At 40.3% G+C, this 25,532-nt stretch overlaps 1 protein-coding gene across 1 annotated transcript in view; it reads left to right on the top strand.

Annotated features, from left to right (window-relative positions):
• Nucleotides 1–25,532, top strand: part of MORC1 (MORC family CW-type zinc finger 1) — a 170,399-nt gene that overhangs the window by 120,109 nt on the left and 24,758 nt on the right. Inside the window, exons 18-23 of the mRNA XM_064589446.1 lie at nt 3,437–3,502; nt 4,526–4,768; nt 5,334–5,411; nt 9,027–9,134; nt 18,837–18,906; nt 21,025–21,091. Of these exons, the coding sequence (XP_064445516.1) occupies nt 3,437–3,502; nt 4,526–4,768; nt 5,334–5,411; nt 9,027–9,134; nt 18,837–18,906; nt 21,025–21,091 (632 nt within the window). The remainder of the gene's footprint in view (nt 1–3,436; nt 3,503–4,525; nt 4,769–5,333; nt 5,412–9,026; nt 9,135–18,836; nt 18,907–21,024; nt 21,092–25,532) is intronic.

Below are 25,532 nucleotides of genomic sequence, written 5' to 3'. Positions count from 1 at the left end.
GATGTGTAGGCATAAAGATCAAATCACTTATAGAGACAAAAAAAATCAGATTGGCTTCAAATTTTCTACAGAAAACTTTGCTCGGGTGATAGTAAAGTAAGAACTATAAGACCTTCAAGGAAAGGAGGTATAAACCAAGAATTTTATATTCACCACAACACCCCTCAAATAAAAAGCCTACAAACAAATAGTTTTGAAAACAGGAAAAAAACCCCAGAAATCCCTTTTAGAGGAAAACAAGATCAAACTTCAACCAGCCAAGAGATACCTGAAAATTCTACAGCAAAAAAACTGGAAATAGGCACTGACTATATTTAACTATAGGCTATAGGCTATAACTATAGTTAAACTATAGCCTAAACCATATGTAACCTTAGGTACCAAACTGAATATAAATTCCCTGGCAACGTAGAAATAATTCAACTAACAAAAAAAGAAGTCACGGATGAGAGAAGGTGAAAGGTAATGTGTTTGCCTCATTTATAAAGAGATCAAGAGGTATCATTGAAGCAATTTAAGCATACTTTTTGGTACTGATGTAAATATGGAGAAAGAGAATACCAGTAAATACCGGACAGTGGAAGAAAAGAAGGTAGAGAAAAATTTTGTCATCATCCAGAGTAGGAAACTTATAGATACTGTCTAAAGATGGAAAGAACTAAGAATAAGGGTTTTATAAAATTATCATTGTAATGGTAGCCCCTCGGGGGAAAAGAAAAACCCTGTATAATATCAGAAGAGGTACCCACACAAAACAAAATGGACTGTATCATTAAAAACTTAAGAGAAATTATAAAAACAAAATAAATAATATGACAGCTAATACCAACCACATATATGGTATCAATAAATGCAAATGGCCTAAACCTTACCTTAATAAAGAACAAGGAACTTGAGGTAGCATCACAAGGCAAACCTGGATCCTGTGCTGTTCAGAAGACACCCATCTAAAATGGCAATTCAGAAAGATTGAACGTGATTTCAAACAAATGTACAAAAATCAAATAGGGGTCCAGCCTAACATTAATTTGGAATTCAAGGGAAAAAACATTAAATGTGCAAGGAAGGGCATTAAATTAGGCTAAAGTCTTCAGTTTATAATAAAGATGTATCCGTTATGAATCTCTCATATCAGCTAATGTTGAGTTCCATAAAGCAAAAACCTACAAATGATACATGGAAAAAGAGTCAATCATGCTGGTAATAGGAAACTTTAATTGGCCCTCAACCTAGGAATATCTAAACAGCCAATAATATATAATAATAATGTATATATAATTGATATATACTCTCTACTCTCAAAATAGAGAATGTCTTTTTTATCACTGCTCTTGAAATATTCATAAGGATGACTGTATGCTGAACCACCAAAAAGCCTGATGGAGACAATGTGACAGTGTCTATCCAAATTACAAATGCATATACCTTTTGAATCAGAAATTGCACTTTTAAAAATTGATTATATAGACATACACAAATACAAAATTACTTACTTACAAAATTACCTATTTTACATGTCATTACAAAATACTTTGTACAGTAAAATGTTGAGAAGACCTAAATGTTTATCAGCAGGTCTGGTTAAATAAATTTTTGTACAACAATACATTAGAATATGATGCATCTGTAAAAGGAAATGAAGTTTTTTTAAGTACTAATAAAGATCTCTAGGATGTATCCTTAGTGTAAAAGCAAGATGCAGACTGCATGTATAATATACTACCATTTTTCCCTACCTCAAAAAAGGTGGGAAAAACTTACTTATATATACTTCTGTATGAGATTAAAACAGTATCTCTGGAAAGATAAACGGAAAAATAATAGCAGTGGAATGTGAACTGGACAAATGAAGAATGGAGTAGTAAGGAGACTTTTAAAAATATACTTTTAAAAATGTGTATTCCGGGGCGCCTGGGTGGCTCAGATGGTTAAGTGTCTGCCTTCAGCTCAGGTCATGATCTCAGGGTCCTGGGATCGAACCCCATGTCGGGCTCCCTGCTCAGCAGGAGGCCTGCCTCTCTCTCTCTCTCTCCCTCTACTACTCCCCCCTGCTTGTACTCTCTCACTCTCTCTGTCAAATAAATAAATAAAATCTTTAAAAAAAAATGTGTATTCCATGTGAATATGTTATCTGCATAAACATCTAAAAAGGAACAGTGCTATGGGGTTATAGAAGATAAAGAAATTAATTTTCCTTTGGGGGTTCGGGGGAAGGGAAGAAAGCAAGAAAAACAAGATTATAGAAAATAGTTCAATCAAGAGATGATAAAAACCTTAAAACAATATGGTGACACGAGGCTAGGGAAAATCTTGAATTTAAAAGAGATTTAAGTGGAGAAACCCACACGTTCATCACTGATTAGGTGGAGAGGGTTGAGGGTGATGTTGGACCAAAGCTAACCTAGCTTTGGTGTCTAGGTGTTTGGTGATGTCACCAGTCAGGAGAGGGAATGCACTAGGAAATCCTGGTTGAAGGCGGGTGCAGCTATAGAAGCGAAATAATTGTTTTGAAAAGGTTGTCTTGAAAGATACCTGCATTTTATAGGACGTTCCAAGAGGCATTTGGGTCTCAGAACAGAGGAAAAGGCACCATTTCAAAATCTCTGCAGGCCATCCACATTGGAAAAGTTCTCAGCAGAGAGCAGAACCAACACTTAATCAGTTGGGACTTCAGTTTTTGGGGTAGGGTACTTACAAGAGGAAAGTAAATTTTATGTCCTAGAGAATCTGGTCGCTGAGCTGGTTACGGCATGGGTGTTTATGACGCAGTAAATATGATCGGGTGTACTATCATAAAGGAGGTCCAAGCAGACCCCTACCCAGGCTCGCATCCCAAGGGGAATGAACTTGAGTCTGGGGTGCAGGGCCTGTATTACTCTTTATCTTCTCTCGGTGTACTTCATTAACATCTCATCATTTTAAACGTGAACATCATCACATCAAAATATTAGTTTAAAAGGTACTTCTTTTCCAGGGAGAGCAAATGCTTCCTCTCTCTCTCGCTGTGCCTGTGAGCAGAAGCATCATCCAGGTATTAGGCATACCGCTGAGGCCAGTCTACCCTCAAGAGTCCCTTGAAGCTCCGGCCCCGATTCATTCCAGATGCTGGGACCTGCAAGTGGGGAACAAAGGGTCTCCAGAAAAAACAGACAGGGGCTGTGGAGGCGTGTTTGATAGAGCAGTTCCTGAAATTGCTCATCAGACATCTGATCTATAATGCTTTGACAAACCATTGCATTCTTTTATGTTACCCACTCACCACTCATCAGAACATTGTTGCAGTATATCTAAACTACAACGGACCCCTTAAACAATTACCAGTGAGGGTGTGCAACCTTGAAACTCCTTTAAGAAATGAAGATTATTGGATTATTGTAATATTCCAGTTGAAAGTTATTTTTACTTACATTTATCTAATGATTTTTTTCCATAAAAGCCTCAGTTTATACCAACAAGTAGGATCACTGAATTCACTACTACCTGCCAAACTTCAGCATCTAAGGTGAGTAATTAAAGTAGGATTTAGCCATTTGTGGCATGTTTCCCATATGAAGGGTAAGACTTTATCAAGGGCCAAATGTCACCATGGTTAATGAGGTTCAGAGAGTGAAGCACTGACACATATTTTTAACTGCCATTATTTTTTTGTCTTATTAGAGTGATACATGTTTATTAGGAAAAACTTAGAAAATAAAGTAAGAGATAAATAAGAAAATTTAAATCACTCATTGTTTTACACTTTGGAAATGACCATTTTATTTTTATTTTTTTTAATTTTATTATGTTAGTCACCATACATTACATAATGTTGACCATTTTAAATATTTTAATGTATTTTCCATATTTTCTATGGTTATATATGTGTATATGTATATACATAATCATATATATAGAAAGAGACATTGACTGATTCAGTCTATGGATTTATATTTGCCTAGAAATATGTTGTATATGTAATTCCGACATTGTTTCTTGTGTTTCCTGTATGTCCTATTATATTCCTCCAATGTCTGTTACTATCTAAAATTTAAATTTTAGAGAGAATATTATTTGACCTTTAGGGCTTTTCAGTTATACCAATCACACACAACGTGTGTGCACACACATGGAAAACTCTGCAATTTTAGTTATTCTTATTTCTTAACAGGCAGATGATAGGCTTGATATACCCCATCCAACCTTTAGCCAGGTCATTAACATATATGCACCAGGTTATTGACATACAGGAACCAAAAGTATGTAAACCTCTGTTGGGAGGAAGTCAGGAAGCATACTATGTTCTGTCTGTTGTCTTCTGCATCCTCAGAATCAGAAGATTTCTTGGCTCAGGCCTCCTCTGCTGAACCAAATTCATGAATGAGCTATTACAGTGGTATATATTTGCTAAAGCCTATTTTCCACACTGCTCCTTTTTAAAGTTTTTTTTAGTAATAAGTATCGCCTAATGTCATAAGGTTTTGAGGGAAATGGTAATTATAAATAAGCTGGCTCCCCCAAAATGAAAACATGTTCTTTGTTATTCCAGGAAAATACAAAAACTCAGAAAGTCAGGCCTTGGGGCGATAACTTGAAGCAGGAATCTCTTGCCTCCTTTGAGCTTTCTGTCAGCCACAGAGGCTGGAAGAGAAACCCAGAAGGGACAAACTCTGATGTAGAGTGTATTGCAGAGGATAAAATTATAAAGTCTCCACAGAAGAAAGCGAAGCCTCGACAGCGCAGACGTCTAGCCGCCCTGCCGGAAAATGTCAGCCTAGCCCAGAGGTCCCAGGTGTTTTTCTTTTCTTATCCACAGAATGTATAGTCATTCACTTATTCTGGAAATAGCACTGGGCAAAGGTTTTGCTTCATTTTCACGTTTTTAAAGCACTCCAATTATAGCATGCTCATTGTCATCTGAGTTTCCAGGACAAGGTCCCAATTTCTATTTTTTCTTCTCTATTCTCTTTTGGAGAAAACGTCAGAAGGTTAATATCAGCACATCAGTGTAGTGGGTGATGCTCAACCAACTGACGGGCCCCAGAGAACGCCTGCATGGGAAAAGGATTTAAAATCTGTATTTAAGAGAAGCATATTCGTATAGGATGAGCCTGTAATCTTGAGGATTCTGCATTCAACATTATAGCAAAAATGCTTAGTCAAATTTTACAATAGGTACTTACCCCAGTAGTCGAGGTTCAGGGAAAATGGGATATAATCTTTGTTAATACAGTTAAGTGGTGAGACTGATTTTAACAAATGTACCACCCCACAATTTCCAAATGAGTTTGTTTCTTTTAAAAGAATCACTGCACTCCCATTCTTAAAATATTATTCTTATTTGATTCCTTTTTGAGAACTTGCTCTCAGATTTAGCATATAATAATAAGAAAACCTACAGTTCAGTGGTCATTTACCCCGTGCCAGATTCAGTGGTAGGTGATAACAGACAATATTTTACCACCATTTAAAATCTTGTATAAGCTGAAATGCATTGCCTAGTTTATCTGCCTTGTTCATCAAATTTGATTTCTAATGCCTTTTTACTGTTTCCCCAAATGAAATTTACCCTTAAAGGGTAGAGATGGGCCACCAGAGAAAATATTCAAATAAATTGCCATAGGCTCTGAAAGCAGTAAACTAATTTGGTCAGCAAATATCTACAGAACTTTGCCCTGTGTAAAGTTACTGTGTTAAGCATTGTGGAAGACAAGGTATTTTAGGCATGGTTCTTTCCAAAGGAATTATTGTGAACAATTGTTACACTGCAGAAATATCTCACGCGTTCTTTTGTAAAATCTTTGGCAAATGGTGTATAGACTCTTCTAGAAAATCTTTAGTGACAAAAACTTATTACCTCCTAAGGTAGCCTTTCTCATTCTATTTTTGGGTAGCTCATTCTCTTAAAATATTTGAAGTTCAGTTCCCTATAATTTTGAAGTTTGGGCCCTAAATCTTTCTTCAAGACTATAGGAAAAAAACTGTCTACAATCGACAGAATTATTTGCCATAATTACTTTGACTTACAAGTCAAAGTTCATATATTCAGAAGATATTTATTTAATCTTTGCTGTGTCTAAAGTACTGCATGTATATAATATAAAAGGTAGTTATATCATTTTAGAGTCCTATCTCCTTTAAGCCTGATTTCCACTCATTTAGTGGGCAATTTCAAGATTTGGGATTTGTTGACATATTTTATGAGTAGGTTGTATGCTCTAAAAACATAAAAGTGATTGAGAAGTTGAAGTGTGCCCAGGTGTTAAAATAACACATTTTAGACTTTAACTGTAATGATTCACTTAGTGTGTGGGGGTGTGTGTGTGTGTGTGTATGTGTGTGTGTGTGTGTATAAAATCATCTATTATGTGCCACTCAGTATGCTAGCCAACTATGGGGAATTTAACTGTGAGCAAACCCACATAGAGTCCCTACTCGCATTAAACTTCCACAGAGACAGACAATCCAATAATTAGACAAATGTAAACTGCTACTGTGGCAGTTTTTAATGACTTAGTAGCATGAGTACTTATAATAGGGGATTTGACCCTTCCTGGGAGGACTGAATGGGAAAAAGTGATGAAAATCCTGAAAAAGCGATGACTGAATTTTTTAGGATTGAATTCCAATTAAATGGGTAAAAAGAGAGGAAGAGCATTTCCAGACAATGCAGACATGTGCTAAAGAAGAATGCTGGTGAATTCAGAGTACCTTAAGAAGACAAGGAAGCTCTGGCAGGGCAGAGAGATAGAAAGGGGCTATGGTGTGAGGTGCGTAGGGAGTGCCCAGAACCATGCAGGTCCTATAGGCTTTGACAAGGGGTTTTGCATTTATCCTAAAAGCAGTGGGACACCATGGAAAGGAAGTGGTGTGATCAGATCTTCCTTTAGAAAAGACTGTTGGCTGAGTATGGAAGCCTGCTGTGAATGCAGGCGGAGCAGTCAGGGGGCTGTTAACAGTGGTCTTCTGGGGAAACACTGGCCAATGGGGCTGGGGTGATGGCAGCCAAGCAGAGAGGAGTGGGTGCATTCGTTACTTGTGTGTTTGTCTTGAGGAGGAGACACTGAGCTGTGTTGGTGATGTATTGGGTATAGAAGGTGAAGCAGAGGGAAATGGCAAGGACTACAGAATTTCTGGCTCTTGCACCTGGTTGGATGGTGGTTCCATTCTTTGAAATGGAGACTCCTAGAAGGTGGCTGGGCCTGTGGGGGGAGATCACTTTCCATAGTTTGACACCTCAAAGAGGACAAGCCAAGTGAGGAGTAAGGGTAAGAAGAGAAGAAAGACTGGACAGAAGCCTGAGGGATTTTAGCACCTAATGGCTAGCTGTCGGGGTCAGGGTGCTCCGATGATGGTGAAGGTCTGGCCGGGCAGGAAGAGGACAAACCAGGCGCTTGTTTCCTCACTAAAGCCAAGAGGGGGAAATGTCAGTTCAAGGAGAATTAGTCAGAGAGGCGAGATTCTATTGAAAGGCCTAAAAAAGTCCATTTACTTAATGACTTAGAGGTAATAGGGATGATCTCAGGAAGAATTTTATTGTTTTTGTTGGAGTGAAGGGGGTAGAAACCAGACTAGCAGGTGGAAGGTGAAGACATGGAGACAGGTTGTATGTCAACTCTTGGAAACACAAGATAATTTCACTTCAGAAGATGTTCTGTACAAAAATCTAGAATTGGGGCAGATAGATCAGGAGACTCTGGAATTCCCGAAATTTGAAAAATGAATTTAACCAAGTTTTAAACTGCAATTGAAACAGCTTTCAATTACTTGAGGATCATTTGCAGTAAATTTCTAATATTCTGTCCAGTAAGCACACTGGGCATTACCACTACCAGAGGAGGTGCGGGAAGTGTCATTAATTTTAACATAGCCTAAGTAGATGGAATTAGGAAGGCAGATATGCCCGAGTCAGTCTTATAATGTGCTCCCAAAGCTTGAAAACATGGCTCTGGATGCTGTGAATTGTGTAAGACTGATGAATCACAGACCTGTACCCCTGAAACAAATAATACCTTATATGTTAATAAAAAGAAAATAAATAAATAAAATTCTTAAATATACAGTAAAAAAAAACCCCAAAACAATGGCTCTGGGAATTAGCTAATGTTTTAACTTAAATGTACCACAGTTCAGCTTTATTAACACAGGTAATTAATTAATTGTTCTTCCTAGAGAATTGTTTTTATCACACCCTTGTGTTTCTCAGAGGTTCCACTTTCTTTATCCTCAACAACTTTCCCCCCATCTCCTGAAAGCAGGGCTCCCAGTAAAAATAATATTCTTATTGTTTCCTACATCTGCAGCTTTTAATTCCCTTTAATTTTCTCTCAGTGTCCTTTGTTAATTCATTCCACTGAACAAACATATACTAAGCATTTATGTTGGGCCAGGTGCTGAGGATTCAGAGATTGTCATAGTTCTTGCTCCTGAGAAGCTGAGAGTCTACTGGTAGCCATTCCAATCAAAGGAGACCTTTGCTTGCATCATACATTTTTCATACCACTGTTTCCCAACTTTTCAAGTATGAGGACATCTTTTTTAAAAATGACACAGACATCTCACGTAATACTAGGCATGCCTGGAATCTATTGATTAAGAACTATGTAAGAGAAAGCCCTCACAGATATTTTGAAATGAATGTATATCTTATGTCCTCACAGCAACATCTACATAAATTTTAAGAGCAATGTGTATATCCATATGAGATGTTATTTATTCAGTGTATGGGCAGTAATTCATGGAGATCGTTTGCAAAATACTACCAGCCCTTTGATTCACTAGTGAGGCCCATGGTCTGAAGCACTCGTTTCACACCTAATTTGCCTTATGATACTCTTATTTTATTGTTGTGTATTGTTACTTAACTTTTGCAAGTGCTTATCTAAATCATATACTTCTTGAGGGCAAAGATCAGAAATTGAATTTCCTGTTTATCCTACAGAAGTTTGCTTCTGTACAGAACTGAATAGAGGCTGAATAAATGTGGTTTAATGTGTATACCAGTGATTGCTCCTAACCCTTGTATATTTTCTGTTAATATCTTGCCATAGGCCTCTTCTTGGGAAATCAATAAGAAGCAGAGTCAAAACCTTGTACAGGAATGCCAGGCTTTGATTGAAGTTGAAACTAGCAACAGCGATTATCCAGATATAATCCTGGTGAGATAAATTTCATAGGCTAAATGGCACCTTGAGATTGATTCACATTCATGAAGATTAGAGGAATTCAAGAAGCATGTCATGTTAGTACCTCAAAGTAACTGAAACATTTAATTAAATAACCTAGTTTTTAGGTGAAGAAACAAGACTCAGAAAAGTTAGTTACATATCCAAGGCTATAGAAACGAATGAAAATAGAACTGGGGTTTGTATGTCCTGACCACTAATCCATGATGCTTTTCATTTTAATTGTCATGGTGAGAAAGTTTAATAGTATGCAAATCCATATAAAAGATATGTGTATGTATATAACTTGAAGGTCAGCCTGAAACCTATATGCCCAAATCCAAAGCATATGACCTTTTCTGTAATTTATAATATGGATCCCCACCAGAAAGTGTAATTCTCAATTGACTTAGTTAGGCCACTGCCAAAAGCCCTAGAGAAGTCTATTCAAGAAATAGAGATGTATTTCTGTTTACTCAAGAAATCAGATGTATCCCTGATTCTAACGTTGGTAGTCACTATCTAAGAGCTTTGTATCTGACTGTCCTGTAGATCCCAGCAGACTCACTTTGCCTCACTGATGCAAGTGTGAAAGAAAGCCTTTGGTATTTAGGAAGAATTGACTCAAGGACTGGCCATGTGAGGAACACTGCATCTGTGAAGCCACGTTAAAGACGTTGTCCAGTATGCTGTTTAGTGTTCTTTGCACTGTAATTTAAAACTTCATTTAGACATTAGAATTTCATGTCAGGAAAAAATCTATTTGGTGCTTCCTTTTATTAGAATATGAATTGTATTGCTCACTATAGTGAGTTCTCTTTTTACTTTGACCATCAAGAAGCTTATAGCTAAACGTTAAATAAGAATAACTATAGTCACCTAAATGGTTGCTGTCTGTTGACATGATAATATAAGGGAGAGTATTTAGAAAGGGGCCTGGCCTTGCCAGGGTAGCTCAGTCGGTTAAGTGTCGGACTCTTGATTTTGGCTCAGGTCATGATCTTAGGGTCGTGAGATCGAGCCCTATGTCATGCTCCATGCTGGGTGTGGACCCTGCTTAAGATCCTCACTCTCTGCCCCCCCTCCCAGTGCACATGCGCGTTCTCTTTCTCCCCCCCACCCTCCAAAAAAGAAAGGGGCCTGGTCTCATTGTACCTGTCTTTAGGTGAGATATCTCAGAATGCTATTTGGAATTGTGGATTAGGTTTTATTTACCAGCAAGCCAATAAAGACCATATGTCTTCTGACTTAGGCCTAATGTCTGTGCCCATCAGCAGAAAATCATTGTCAGAAGGCACACAGTATAACAGTAATGGAGGTTTTATTTAAAAAACTTTTTTCATGATGAAATATTTCAAATCTAGTACCATCAACTCCTGTTTGCCCATTTCCCAGCTCCACAGGGACCAACTCACGGCCAGTCTTGTCTCATCCACGTTCCCTGCCTGCCCCCTTACTCCCAGGCATCACATGGCTTCTTCCATAAACTTTAATTACGTTAAGAGGCCATCTGAAGGGATGTTGAGAAGGTCTAGGAGTCATTTGTGAAAGGGAGCAGGAGAAAACCTTCGTAGTGACAAAAAGGAACAAGTAAATCCAGGATGTGAAGAAAGGAAACACCAAAGTATTTTTCAAAAGGAAAAGAGTCAAAATTTAATCAGCAACCAGAAAGGAAGAGGAAATGCAACTAGTATTGTAGAGAACATGATGTCGCTGCCCCCGTGAGCCATGTCAGTCCCCACCTGCTTTCTAGAATCCTGTCGGTCTTTCACGTAGCCCTCCCTCTGTCCCCTCCCTAAGCTTTGCATACAGCTTTTAGCGAGGACTTTTTCATAAATTACGTATGACATTTATATTAAAATTGTTGTCTTTTTATGTAATAGTTCTCAAGTTTTATGTTACTTGTGTGTGTGTTGGGGGGGCTAGGATTTATTTGTGCCCCATTGATCCTCGTGGGAAGTCTGTTCTCAGACTCAGGGTGCCTGATTTATTTCGATAAATATGAATTATCCACAGATGCACATTAATTTCTGTGTTTGGCTGTAGTTGCAGTAATTCCAGTAGGAAATAATTGCTTCTGAGTGTTTGTACTTTCTTAAACTCATAAATTAAAAAATAATTCTTCTTAACCCCTAGCCTTCTACCCAGTTCTTCTCTCCCTATCGTGCTTCCATTGTGTGTGTCTGTGCACATGCTTTAATTCTGACTCCGTGCCTGTCTCATTTAAAGAAGGAAGGCACTCAGGACCAACGGTGCTGCGAGAGGTTATCACTTAAAGAAACAGAATTAGCTACTACACTGACACTTCTCATCTCCCCGCAGCCGGGTGGTTTTTATTATTTTGGTGAATTTCCTGGGGCCCAGGGCCTTATTTTCAAGTGTAATAGGCTGAGAAATATAGGTTCAGCACATCAAAGAAAGCCCACCTCACAGGGATGATTTTACATTATCCAAACTGATGGGACCGTTGTATAATATCGTAATAGCGGTTGGGTCATTTGAAAGATAAATAGAGCCTCCGTCCAGTTGGAAGGCACACGCTGACTTACACCGTGCATTCTCCCCCTTTGTGCCAATCTGCATGGGCTGGCCAGTTCTGGTCTGACAATTGCTGGTGAGTTATGTGCCTGCATATTTACAAGGTTTCCAGCTAAGACAGGCTGCCGTGTCGCCCTCCCCCTAAAGCGTGACAGTGATGATGTTACCCACATGACTGGCTATACCACTAAACGGGGCACTGGCCCAGCACCCAGGCCCTGTTCCACCTGTGCTCCTAGGAGTGTATCTTTCTCATGTTGAATGGAGAACGAGTCCGTTCCTTTAAGCGCCTGCTTTCCTTTGCTGTGTCTGTCCGTCTGCCTTTTGAACGGATTTTTTTTTCATAGCGGTGTACTTCATTTTTCTCTTTTCCAAGTTCCGGGCACACCTCCCTCGGGCTGTGCTACATTTGTGCAACTTCGCCTGAAATGATGAGAGTATTGATGGCCGTTCAGATCTCTCTCGAATCTGACCACTGCTGGTGACTGCTGGTTATCATTCATTCTCCCAGATCATCTTGTCTGCTGTGGCTCAGGGTTACAGCAGTTGGACCTGTTTTCCTAAGTTCCTCCTCCTCCCATTCCACCCCATTCTTGGCTGAATGTTCTTCATATTCTTTTCTCTCCAAGGCCTATGGTCTATGAAAGCTATTTTTTTAAAAAGATTATTTATTTATTTATTTATTTGACAGAGAGAGACATAGCGAGAGAGGGAACACAAGCAGGAGGAGTGGGAGAAGGAGAAGCAGGCTTCCCGCCGAGCAGGGAGCCTGACGTGGGGCTCGATCCCAGGACCCCGGGATCATGACCCGAGCCAAAGGCAGACGCTTTATGACTGAGCCACCCAGGCGTCCCTGAAAGCTATTTTTTAAGAAAAACATATTCTTTAGTTTTATTTCTTTTCCCATTGAGATAATGCTCATTCTCTAGTCATTTTTAAGGTTTGTCTTTTTTGTTCTACACCGTGTCTCACACTTAGCATGCTCCAGGATCATCCATGTGGCACTGGGCTTCATTTTTCCTTTTCTCCAATTGCTTCTGATCCCATAGTTTGCTGGTGTTGCCTCTGGCATTTTTTTTTCCTTCTTGATATTAATTTCTGCCTGGCCTTCTAGCCAGCACGGTCCATTCATTTTCAAAGTCCATGCAGTGAGAGTGTTCTTGGTCAGACCTTGCATGTCATTTGGCACCGTGGAAGTCCCCAACTGGGACTCAGTTAAAACTCTAGGCATTTTCTAGAGATTAAAAAACTGTCGTGAAAATAATGAGGAGTTTTTAAAGAACATATTAAACCTCTTCAAAATGCCCTAGGTAACCTCCCCGTTGGACCCTTGGAGACATTACGTGTGGGGCTATCCGTTTGCACTGCAGCAAACTTCTTTCGTTATTTTTCATGATCTTGTTAGCACAGGTATTGTCCCCTCTACCCCTTAAGGGGTACTGATGTGATCCAGATTTATTATCTCTGACCCTGTAAAACTTTATTCTGAAATTCTTCTGTGTGTGTTCCTGTGTATGTGTGTGTTAGTGGGGTGAGCCTTTCCTCTTTCTTTGTGGCCATGATGAAATTCAGGTACTGTGCTTCACGTGTATCATCTCATCTGATTTTTCTGAATTTAACCTGAGGGGTTAAATTCTCTTTTCATCCCCATCTTACAGGTGAGGAAGATAAACTTGCTCAGGGTCACACTGCCAGGAAGTGGTCACCTTGAACCCGAGCTGTTGAGCTTGACCTCCCACTTTTTTAACCTCGTCTCCTTATGACTTCTCCCTTTATCTTCCATCTGCCTGCACTGTCCTCCATGTCTGTTCACCCAGAGCATTCCACACAGGTTGGCTGGAGTACACAGACTTTACTCAGGGGCAAGAATTTCAAGGTACAAATAGATACCGCATTGAATAACATTCAGCATTTTGGTTTCCTAAATTCCGTAGATGGGCCTTCTCCAGGCAAGAATCTTGAATTCATTTTAAAAAATCAGTCCATAGTCCTTGCCCACATTAAGCTAACTTCCCTTTAGCTCATGTCTCCCCTTATCCACCCTAAGTCTGACCTATCCAATAAAGTTTCATCTTCCATGTTCAAAACACATACCCTGCCCTCTCTGATTCTGGACTCTTTCTGTCTCAGGCATTTCCAAACCCATGTGTAAAGTTCAGATTTGTCCCCGTTAACCCCAGATGGGAAGGAAGTAGAAATTCTTTTAGGTCACCCCCTGTAGATGCAGCAGCCTCTGTCGGGGGATCAATGTCTGAGTGAAGGGATCGGAGTGGGTACCCATGGGGCTGAAGATCTGAAGTTCCAGCAAACCCTGCAAGTGTCGCGATGTCCGTTGGAAGCAAACTGGAGCAAAGGTGGAAAGTTAGGGCTGGTGATGTTGATCAGGCCATTGTTTGCATACGGGGAATGGTTGGACCCCTGAAATTTTAATAGGTTTGTTGAGGGATTAAGTGTGGGCAGAAAAATAAAGATCCTGGGAGATTTGGGACACAGAAGGTTATAGAATTCAAGGGAAGAAGGAGCAGCGAGAGACTTCTTCATGCTTCCTCATCTCAATAAATGGCACCACCATTCACAGCTACTCAGGCCCCAGCCTAGGAGGCGTCCTGAGTTCCTCTCCTTCTTTCACATCTGGCACTCAGCCTGTCAGCCAGTCCTGCCCAATCAACCTTTGAACGTATACCCTGTGTTTCCACAGCTGCCGCCCTGGCGAATTCACCAACATCTCTCGTCAGGGCTACCGCAATAGCCCTGTAAATGATCTCACTGCTTCTGTTGGCATCCATGGTCGAAAAATCTGTTTCATCTAAAAGATAGGTCATGCCATTCTCCTACTCAGAACCCTCTGATGGCTTCTGCTCACACTTCGACCAGAATTCAGCGTCCTTGCTGTGCCCTCCAAGGCCCTAGGTGACCTGGCCTTGACCTCTTTTGAGTTCTTATCCTCGTCCCTTCTTCCTCTTCACTGTGGCCACCCTGGACTTCCTTGGCCTCCAACAGCCCGAGCTTATTTTTGCTTCCCTGACTTTTCCTTGGATGTGTGTAATGCCTGGATTCTCCTCCCCCCAGCCCCCAGCAACACGTATGTCTGGTCAGGACTTTGTGAGTCTGTGAGTAAACTGAGTGTCCGTTACTGTCGTCGACACTGGAGATACCACAAGAAGATGCTCCCTGTCCTCGTGGTGCTTCCATTCCAGTCAGGGAGCCAGACCCCAGACAAGACTAATAAGTAAACTGTGTTGCAGGATAGATGGTGGCAAGGGCTCAGGAGGAAAGGAAAGCAGACGAAAGGGGGAGGAAGCATGGTGAGGCTGAGTGAGTACAGTTCTGTATAGAGTTGGCATGAAAGGCCCAGCTGAAGGGTGTGTAAAGAAAAACTAGAAAAAAGTTGGAGGAACAAGCAAACCAACAGCAAACAAACCTAACCTTGAGAGAGGAGGGCACCTGGCATGGTTGTGAAGTGGGTAGAGAGGAGGAGGCATGGAGGGTGCGGGGACTTAGGCTGTTCTCGGTCTCTTACCTGTGTTACTTCTCTTCGCAGAACTTAACATCACCTGACATCACATCACATATCCATCTTTTTATTTACTTAACATCTATTTTTCCCTCACTAGAAAATAAGCTCCATAAAGGCGGGACTTTGTATTCTTTATCAGAACAGCGTCTGACCCATACTGGGAACTCAATTTTAGGGAATAAATTTATGGATGAGAGGGGAGCCTGGAACATAACGTTCACTGTGGAAGAGTGAAAACAGAAAGGCCCTTTGAGTTTGGCAGGAAGGCGTTACTGGTCTGGTAGCCTTTTTGGGTCCTTGATAATAATAAAGGTGGAGATAGAGGGGCAAAGAAATAGAAGGAAAGAAAGCAGGTAAAGTGATACCAACCAGTTTTTAACGCATCCTTAACAACAGCTGAATTAGAGAAGTGCTACGCAGCTGACTGTGGTATGTTTTTTTTTTTCCCCTCTCTCTTATTTATGATTTATTTATCCTCTTAAATAGATACTTCACAAAATTGAGCTTGTGGTATTATGCTGATCCATTGCATCCCTTGGAGAACTGACAAATCCCGCTCTGCTCATTGTTAACATAATTTTAATTAAGGTATCTAAAACCGCATGTTAAAACTTGACTATAATCTCATTTACTGTGTGGGAGGTGTTATCTATTTCATGACTGAGGTAAAATCTTAGGGAAGAGATATCCCCAAACTGCAGAGTATGAAACACAGTTAAGCCTAAGAGACAAGAACACTTCTGTAATGAAATGAAGTAATGTATATGAAAGAGCGTTGTAAGCAGTATCAAAATATACAAATAGTGTCATCGAAAAGACAGCTGTATGTCTTGTTGTCTCAGCTTGAAAAAATTCAGACCTTCAAAGCCACAAGTACATTGTGGTAGAAAAGAGCATCCTGTGAACTCAGATATTTACAGTGTTATTTAAAAGGGAATACTGTGCATTATTTATCCAAAATCTTTTAAACACCTGTATGCCAAAGAATAAAGAAGATACAGGAAAGGAAAAGAAGATAATCTCTCCTGCAATTTAGATGGGAAAGCTTTGTGTAAGTACCATTTCTGGAGTGAGAGAACACAGCTGACTCTCATGGAAACAACCTCTAAAGGCATGGCTCAAAGCAGAGAAGTAAACAAAAAAATGCAAAAACAGTTAATTTCATGAGGCTGTGCTAATAACACCACCACCAAGAGTTCCTACTGAGAGTGCTGTCATTTTGGTTAATCTTGGATGCTTCCATCTTGTCTGATTTTTTTTTTTTTTAGATTTTATTTATTTTTATTTTGAGAGAGAGAGAGCACAAGAGGGGGGAGCGAGAGAGGGAGAAGGAGACTCCCTGCCGAGCAGGGAGCCCGATGCGGGACTCGATCCCGGGACTCCAGGATCATGACCTGAGCCGAAGGCAGTTGCTTAACCGACTGAGCCACCCAGGCGCCCTAAAAATAAGTTTCTTTTATTTAAAGATTTCATTTATTTATTTGAGAGAGAAAATGAGATAGAGAGCATGAGGGGGGGAGGGTCAGAGGGAGAAGCAGACTCCCCGCTGAGCAGGGAGCCTGATGTGGGACTCGGTCCAGGGACTCCAGGATCATGACCTGAGCCGAAGGCAGTCACTTAACCCACTGAGCCACCCAGGCGCCCCAAAAACATTCCATCTTGTCTGATTTTTATCACAAGGAAGAGTTACCAAAGAAAAGGAACACATTCTGAGCTGGATCATCATGGATTACAACAAAGTGGTTGTAACTAAAGGCATTAAATAGCTCCTCTTGTCAGCTTATATTGTGGTTGCTGTTAACTGCTGTGGGAAAGAGTCTATGCTGCTTATAAACTGGTCAAGAAATATTTAGTTTGAAGTTAGAGGCACTTAAGGCATGTGGATTTCCTGTATGTATCAGCATATTAGAAGAAAACTAAGTTTTATGATATATCAGAGAGAAATAAGATGTACATTGTTAAGGTCATTTTGCAAAATGAACTTTAAAAAATACATGCGTTTTATTTACTTCTGGGGCAGGAATTTATTTACAGTATAAGTACAAAACTATTCTGAAATGAACAAAGCAGCTTAGCATCAGGGTTTTTTTTGAGATTTTTATTTATTTATTTGAGAGAGAGTATGTGTGTGCACAAGAGTGGGGTGAGGGGCAGAGGGAGAAGCAGGCTTCCTGCTGAGCAAGGAGCCTGATGCAGGGCTCGATCCCAGGACCCTGGGACCATGAGCTGAGCCGAAGGCAGATGCTTAACCGACTGAGCCACCCAGGCGCCCCAGAATCAGTTTTATTTCCGCCTACCTAACAAGACTTTCCTTGTTATGGCTTTGAGTGAAACAGGAGCAGCAGTGATTGACAGCTGTCAGGTCTTTTGTTGCTAGGCTACATGTGTGCCCATTTAACCTGCTTCCTGACGGAGCACAGTTTCTAGAATGCCGTGTAAAATATATGCCTGTGTTTCCTGGCAGGGGAGAAAAAGAGAGGTGATCGCCTCTCCCTCCCACGTTTGTTTAGCAGGGCACAGCGGGCTTGAAAGGCGAAGGGTACAGACACAGTGGGCAAGCTCCAGAGAACCCACAGCTCCGCGCCTTCCCCCAGGTCATAGGAGTGGGGAACACAGTTGTATCTCAGCGCATGTTGAAGGGTCTTCGGGTCAGGGAGCTCTTGCCTTACCCCTGCCTTCTCCATTTCTGTTTTTTACTACCTGTTCCTCCACCTTCTCACAGATTTACAAAATATACAAAGGGAACATTCTAGGTCCATTTTCCTGAAGGGTGTGAACTAACTCTCTTTCTCTCTCTCTGATCTAAAGAAATACATTTCCAAAATGTAAGTTGGTTTTGTGTGAGCCTTGCAAGATGGGTCTTCGGGCTTCCCAAAGCTGTGGTAGACATGGCTTCTGGATGGCACATTCCCCCCGCCCCCCAGCTCTTCCAACCCCCACTTCCGCCCACCCACCCAGACATCATACACACACACACACACACACACACACACTCACTCACTCTCAGGGGCCACCAGCCCTCTTGGCTCCTGCATTCAACACATTAAGGCTCTGTAACCCCTTTTAGGCAGATCTCCTGTGATTTTATCAAAAGATAAGGTGTCCCAGTCTTGTCCCCTGGTTGGCCCAGGTACACTCCCCATCCCTATCCTTTTCTTCCCCATCATGCTGTGGGGCCTCAGGCCCCAGGCCCCAACCTCCCCAAGGTTTTCATTGCGCTGATGTTGAGCTCATGCTCCATGTCTCCTCTGTATCGACCACCGGTGTGATAACCCTCCTCAAAACAGCACAGGTTCCGTGGTTGCTCCTGGTGAATCAAATACCTGGCTCATTTGTTGGAGTCATTGTTACATTCACATAAGATATGGATTTTTAAAAATACCTGTACAAATATTGATAGAAGTACAAAAATCCTGATAAATGGTAAAAGTAAATATGACAATTATGACATAAACTTCCTTGAGATGCACATCAATATTCTTTTCTACAATGCTCACAATTACTTTGTCTCCCTTCATAACGTGCATAAACTCTACTTCTCTCCTCTCTCTCTGATATGGCCACTGATTCTCAGGTCATTTCGCACCCTATAATGTAGCTTATATTTTTGTGCAGCTTTAAATAAACAGCTTATTTTTCAGGTTTTAGATAAAAGTGACACTGAGGTCTCATTGAAACAAGAAAAAAAGGAAGTTTCTCTTATGAAAAAAGGTAAAAAAAATTCAGTTTACCTATATTAGCTGTGATGTTTGAGTTGTTTTCAATATGACTTACACGGCACATCTGATGTGGAATATAGATCAGAAGTTTGGTAGCAGTTTGGATTTTTAAAAGTTAAAATGTGTTGTTCCAGAAGTGGGAGGAGGGCTGGGTGGAGAGTGAGCTGCCAATCCCGTGTGTTTTGGAAGAGCCAAGAGACACTCCCTTCCCAAGGAGAGTCCCCCCAGCTCCGCCACACACGGCCTGACATCTCCAGCAGTAGACTTGGACCACTCTCTGTGTTGAATTCTGTTTCGAAAATTTGCAGTAGATTGATATGAGCTCTTTTATTCAGACTGTATTTTGAAAATTATGATGACGGTTCTCTATCTTCAATTATGTAGTCCTTTTCCTGCTTTTCCTGATTCCCCATAGACCAGTTCACCAACATATCCATTAGTTCCTTTATCCCCATGGGACATCTTTTGTCTCAAGTGAGAGACGAGCTTTTTTTAAACTTAGAGTTGCCATCTTATAATATTCAATCCAAAACCAATTTCTTTGGATAGAGAAGCTGGAAGCAAACTGGACTCAAAATTTTGTTTTCTTAGCGTCCATTCATTATTATGACCAACCCCTTTATTATGTGTTATATTATTATTATCATACCATTCTCTCTTTTATTTTAATATTCTACCATTGGGCCTGAGCAGCAAGCCCATCATTTTCATGGTCCTCCTCTTATTCTGAAATAAGTTCTAAAGTTTTTCTTAGCCTCTTTGACAAGCCTCAGCTCCTTTTGGCTTCATCATTCCCAGTCCTTGTATTGGTCCATGGCATCACTCTGTGCTCACTTTTGGTCATAAGCTCTCCCTTCATACTTTGTTACTCAGGTAACCTAATCAGCCATCCATGCACATCTTTATATTTGAACCCATTAGTGAGGTCCCTAAGAAATCACAGCTTTTTATTTCTCATCTTAATTAGGATAATTTGCAATTTCACAGTCAGTATTTCTTTTGTAAGGCTTTCTTAATCTTAAAGCCAGTCTTTTATAGAAGTTTTAAAGTATTAACATGATTTCAAGTACGTGCCTGTTGGATTTCCAAATCGTAATGGAAAAATTGTTAATACAATTTTGATCCTAAAATTAGTATTTAATTTCAAATATTCATCCTGGGTTTGGAAAGAACAAATTGTGAAATGATTTTAAATGACTGTAATTATAGATTAGTTGGCCGTTGGGCTAAAAAAATTTCACTTTGTATGCAAGCCAGTGAGTAAAACTAGTAGCACCTGCAGTATGCTTAGAAAACCTCTGTGTTTTCTCTTTTATATGTACCTAAAGGAGTCAGATCCTCAGCCATTCACCCACCATCTAAAACTTCCTTTGTCGCTGTGCTATTCCACTTGGCCTTTGATGGCCCTCAACTTGTTGGCAAGGGTTTACTTGGTGGAATAAGATATGTGGACAGTTACCACAATGAATTCTAGAGACAGGTGGAAGAATGACACGTTGACTTATTGCGTCTACTGCCTCCAAGACACTCTTAAAACCAATCCAAGGAGTCAGAGCATTTCTACTCTTCTGTGAACTGTAACGGATCACCAACCTCTCTGAACATACAATAATGAGGTTCCCTCAGTGAGAAGGTTGACTAGATGACACCAGGTCTCTTCCTGCTTTAAAGTTCGACTCTCTACTAGAGACATGTTTGGGGTTGGGATCTGTTAGGATGCTTTTGAACTGGAACCTAAAATGGAATAGAATGGGATTCTAGGGGGAAGACAGGAGGTTGTCTGGGCAGAGTCTGGTGAGAGAAGGGAATCTGACGGCCCCAAGCAGTCACCCCATGCACACCAGTCACAGATAATAAGCATCATGAAAAAGAACTTACAAAAAAACAAGTTACAAAGGTTCTTGGATTATTAGATACACCATCTACACTTTATTAAAAGGTTATTATAAGTTGCATAAAGAACATATTGGTGCGTTTTTTACAAGAGGATGTTTGGAATACAAAGCCAAATTATCTATAAGTAGTTAATAAACTGCCGACACTTCTTTCAGTTCACGTTACTGTGTGATCATCAAAATGTGATTGTCTTCATTTTGTCTGTCTTTTGAAGAAAAACAGGAGCCGTGCAGTGATACTCCAGAAATAAAGAGAAGCTCTTCATTACCTAACCGGGAAAGGTGAGTGTACTGCAATTACATAAATTCTAAGTGAGTGCAATTAGACTGTTGCAAAGTAATTATCAATGTTTAAATACAAGAAGAAAGAAAATAATAGCAACAAGCAAAGACAATTAAGAATGGAACCAAATTTACAAAGGAGACAAGAAAGAATAAATACGGCTAGGTTTCTTACCTTTTTCCCAAACCTTTTTATTTTCTTTTGTGAGGATTTGGAGATAATGAAATGGAACAGGCTTAACTTCCTACTCACAGTGAGCAACTAATTCAAATTACTGTAATGTAGTCAAAGAACTGAAAATGTCATATAGGTATAAGGTGTGAATATGCAATCAGGAACCTGTTTTTTTGTGTGGCTCATTATCTTACTGTTATACATATATGTAATATGATAATTATTGCATGCTAGAATTTTCTTGACATGAGACTTTTGTCACTTTTAACATAAAATCAGCTGAATATTTTGGATGCCCAATAAAACAAAGAATGTTTTCAAGGAAGCAAACCCTTACCCTCACTTAGACAAATTTGTCAAAGGTGCTTTCCAGGCATTTAGACCCAGTGTCTATGAATCCAAATCTTGGGCTCTTTCTGCATAAGAGCACATTGAATTGAGTGTCAGAAAAAACAGAGAGGAGTTTGATTTTCTGCACTTGCTGACAGAGGAGTCCCTCTGATACTCAAATCCCCTCACTTCACTGTTCTACTCAGAAGCCTCTCATGGCCCCATCGCTTGCAGGATAAGTTACAAATTCCTTAGCACGGCGCAAGTCCCCTTCACTCCTGGCCCTTCCTGGAGCTCCCACTTTGTTTCCCAGAATTTCTGAGTTGCTTTGGGTCCTGTTTTATCACACTTGCATCTCTGTCCACACTGCTTCCTTTGCCCTCTGCAAGCTGTACACCAGTCTACTACTCTTTCCTTCAAGTTCGAGTTCAAGTGTTCTCTCCTCTGGGACCCTCAACTCTCACAGGCAAACTCAAGGTTTCAGAGAGCCACTGATGCAGTAATTAGAGTGGTCATAACTCCTTCAACTTCAGTAGTTATCTGTTAGGGGCGCTTGGGTGGCTCAGTCATTTAAGCGACTGCCTTCAGCTCAGGTCATGATCCCAGGGTCCTGGGATCGAACCCCACATCAGGCTCTCCACTCAGCAGGGGGTCTGCTTCTCCCTCTCTGGAGATCTGTGATCTCTCCCACTTTCACTCTCTCTCAAATAAATAAAATCTTTAAAAAATTATCTGTTAAATATCAGCTGTATTCTGATCATTGTCAAGTGGAATTGTCCGTCTGAAAGTCTGTCTTCCCATAAGGACGGGGGCCGTATCTTTTCTTCATCATAACTCTAGGTGTCTGAGAGGTCTTCCCATAGTAATCCATCTAAAATAGCCTGTCCCATTCCTGATAAGGCACACTATCAGATCTTAGCATCCTGCATGTTTTTTTTCAGAGTACTTACTACTATTTTAAAGTATCTTATTGACTAATCTGTTTCTTTTAATGTGTTACATTCTAGCTTGCTTATTTTCTATCTTTTTCACTAGGAGCTAATTCCCTCCACAAGAACAAGGCTGTGTTGCCCACCTCTGTGTCATTAGTGTCCAGAATAACAGCTGATTCAGAGTTAGTATATTTGTTGATTGACTAAATGAGGCAGTTTCCCCCTCATGTGGTTGCTGTGCCACTTTATGGACAGTGCTTTAACCTAGAGTTATTTATTAAAGTTTGAGTTAAAGTTTAAAATTCATCCAAAAACTAAAACACATCGTGTGTGTGTGTGTGTGCGTGTGTGTGTATTATATGTTGCTTTCAGGTTTGTATGAGGTTGTGTGTGTCTTTTTTTTTTAATCATCTTTGAATTGTATATACAACATGAAATGTTAGAACTGTGGTCCAATTAAAACTGTCTTCGTGGGCGCCTGGGTGGCTCAGTTGGTTAAGCGACTGCCTTCGGCTCAGGTCATGATCCTGGAGTCCCTGGATCGAGTCCCGCATCGGGCTCCCTGCTCGGCAGGGAGTCTGCTTCTCCCTCTCCCACTCCCCCTGCTTGTGTTCCCTCTCTCACTGTGTCTTTCTCTGTCAAATAAATAAATAAAATCTTTAAAAAAAAAAAAAAACTGTCTTCGTGGAAGAATCTTATCAAACTCATTAATAGTGGTAGTGAGGATAAAGATGATCATAATAACAATAATAATTAGGTGCTATTTACTGAGCACTTCCTAAGTGTAGGGGTTGGGCTGAATTCTTTGTATGTCTTGTTTAATCCTCAGCACATCTCTGTGAGGTCGGCACTATTATTATTATTATTATTATTATTATTATTATTATTATTATTATTATTCTTTAGTACAATAGAAATTTATTTTTCTGAAGTAAAATAAGCCTGGAAAGAGCTGGTTTAGGGCTATCAAGTGAGGCACAGTGTCAGGGAGCCAGGGTCATTTCCAGTGCTTTTTTCTTTCTTTTTTTTTATTGTGTTAGGTTAGTCACCATACATTACATCATTAGTTTTTGATGTAGTGTTCCATGATTCATTGTTTGCATGTAACACCCAGTGCTCCATGCAATACATGCCCTCCTTAATACCCATCACCGGGCTAACCCATGCCCCTACCCCCCTTCCCTCTAAAACCCTCAATTTGTTTCTTGGAGTCCATAGTCTTTCATGGTTCGTCTCCCCCTCTGATTCCCTCCCCTTCATTTTTCCCTTCCTTCTCCTAATGACCTCCATGCTATTCCTTATGTTCCACAAATATGTGAAACTATATGATAATTGTCTTTCTCTTTTTGACTTATTTCACTTAGCATAATCTCCTCCAGTTCCATCCATGTTGATGTAAAAGTTGGGTATTCATCTTTTCTGATGGCTGAGTAATATTCCATTGTATATATGGACCACATCTTCTTTATCCATTCATCTGTTGAAGAGCATCTCGGCTCTTTCCACAGTTTGGCTATTGAGGACATTGCTGCTATGAACACTGGGGTGCATGTGGCCCTTCTTTTCACTACCTCTGTATCTTTGGGGTAAATACCCAATAGTGCAATTGCTTGGTCATAGGGTAGCTCTATTTTTAATTTTTTGAGGAACCTCCACACTGTTTTCCAAAGTGGCTGTACCAACTTGCATTCCCACCAACAGTGTAAGAGGGTTCCCCTTTCTCCACAACCTCTCCAACAATTGTTGTTTCTTGCCTTGTCAGTTTTTGTCATTCTAACTGGTGTAAGATGGTATCTCAATGTGGTTTTGATTTGAATTTCCCTGATGGCTAATGATGATGAACATTTTTTCATGTGTCTGTTAGCCATTTGTAGGTCTTCTTTGGAGAGGTGTCTGTTCATGTCTTCTACCCATTTTTTGATTTAATTATTTGTTTTTTGGGTGTTGAGTTTGAGAAGTTCTTTATAGATCTTGGATATCAGCCCTTTATCTGTAGTGTCATTTGCAAATATCCTCTCCCATTCTGTGGGTTGCCTCTTTGTTTTGTTGACTGTTTCCTTTGCTGTGCAGAAGCTTTTTATCTTGATTAAGTCCCAAAAGTTCATTTTCACTTTCGTTTCCCTTTCCTTTGGAGGTCGGCACTATTATTATTTGGCAGGAAGAGAAACAGGTTCAGAGAGGACTCTGTGCTCAGGTGTAGTGCATTTTACCTTTTATCCCCCAGCGCCAGCATGATTTTTCAGCATCCCAAAAAATGATAAAAAAAATTTTTAGAGGACTACTTTAATAAAATTTCAGCATAAAGGAAGTTACAGTTCATAGGCTTCAGATACTGTATAAATATTCTTTTTTTTTTTTAAGATTTTATTTATTTATTTGACAGAGAGAGCGAGAGAGCACAAGCAGGGGGAGCAGTAGAAGGAGAGGGAGAAGCAGGCTTCCCGCTGAGCAAGGAACCCTATGCGGGGCTCGATCCCAGGACCCTGGGATCATGACCTGACCGAAGGCAGATGCTTAACCATCTGAGCCACCCAGGCGCCCCTGTATAAGTATTCTTTAAGAGACAAGCATTAGTTATAATGTTCTTAGCCTTAAATAAAATATCAACTGAAGTTAGGAGAATTAATGCCAAAAAGCTGTTGACAGTAGAAACACATTCTATTTGATATTAACTCTTGTCCAATTTTTAAATGACCCATACAGTATAAACATATAAAACTCTCCAGAGCTGTGGTCTTAACACTTAGCATGAAAGGATTACAAAAACCCCCTCCTTATTTGACAAGCAAATCCCTACGTGATCTGACCCCTACCTGCCTACAGAGTTTTGTCTCCCAAATTGCAAGTCCCCCAGCCCTCCTGAACGTTTTTTGTTCCCACAATATTGAAAGCTTTGGGTCTCCTTAACACACTGCACGATTCTGAGCATCCTCATTGTGTGTTACTCTCCGTGCTGCAGCCAGTTATCCTTTGAAAACATACAGCAGATAACCTTGCTTCCATG

Source organism: Mirounga angustirostris, unplaced genomic scaffold (genome assembly GCF_029215605.1).
Source record: "Mirounga angustirostris isolate CCGP_5_RB_7025 unplaced genomic scaffold, mMirAng1.0.hap1 SCAF_1, whole genome shotgun sequence".
NCBI classification, from domain to species: domain Eukaryota; kingdom Metazoa; phylum Chordata; class Mammalia; order Carnivora; family Phocidae; genus Mirounga; species Mirounga angustirostris.
Note: the sequence above shows the minus strand (reverse complement) of the source record. Positions and strands in the feature narration are given on the sequence as shown.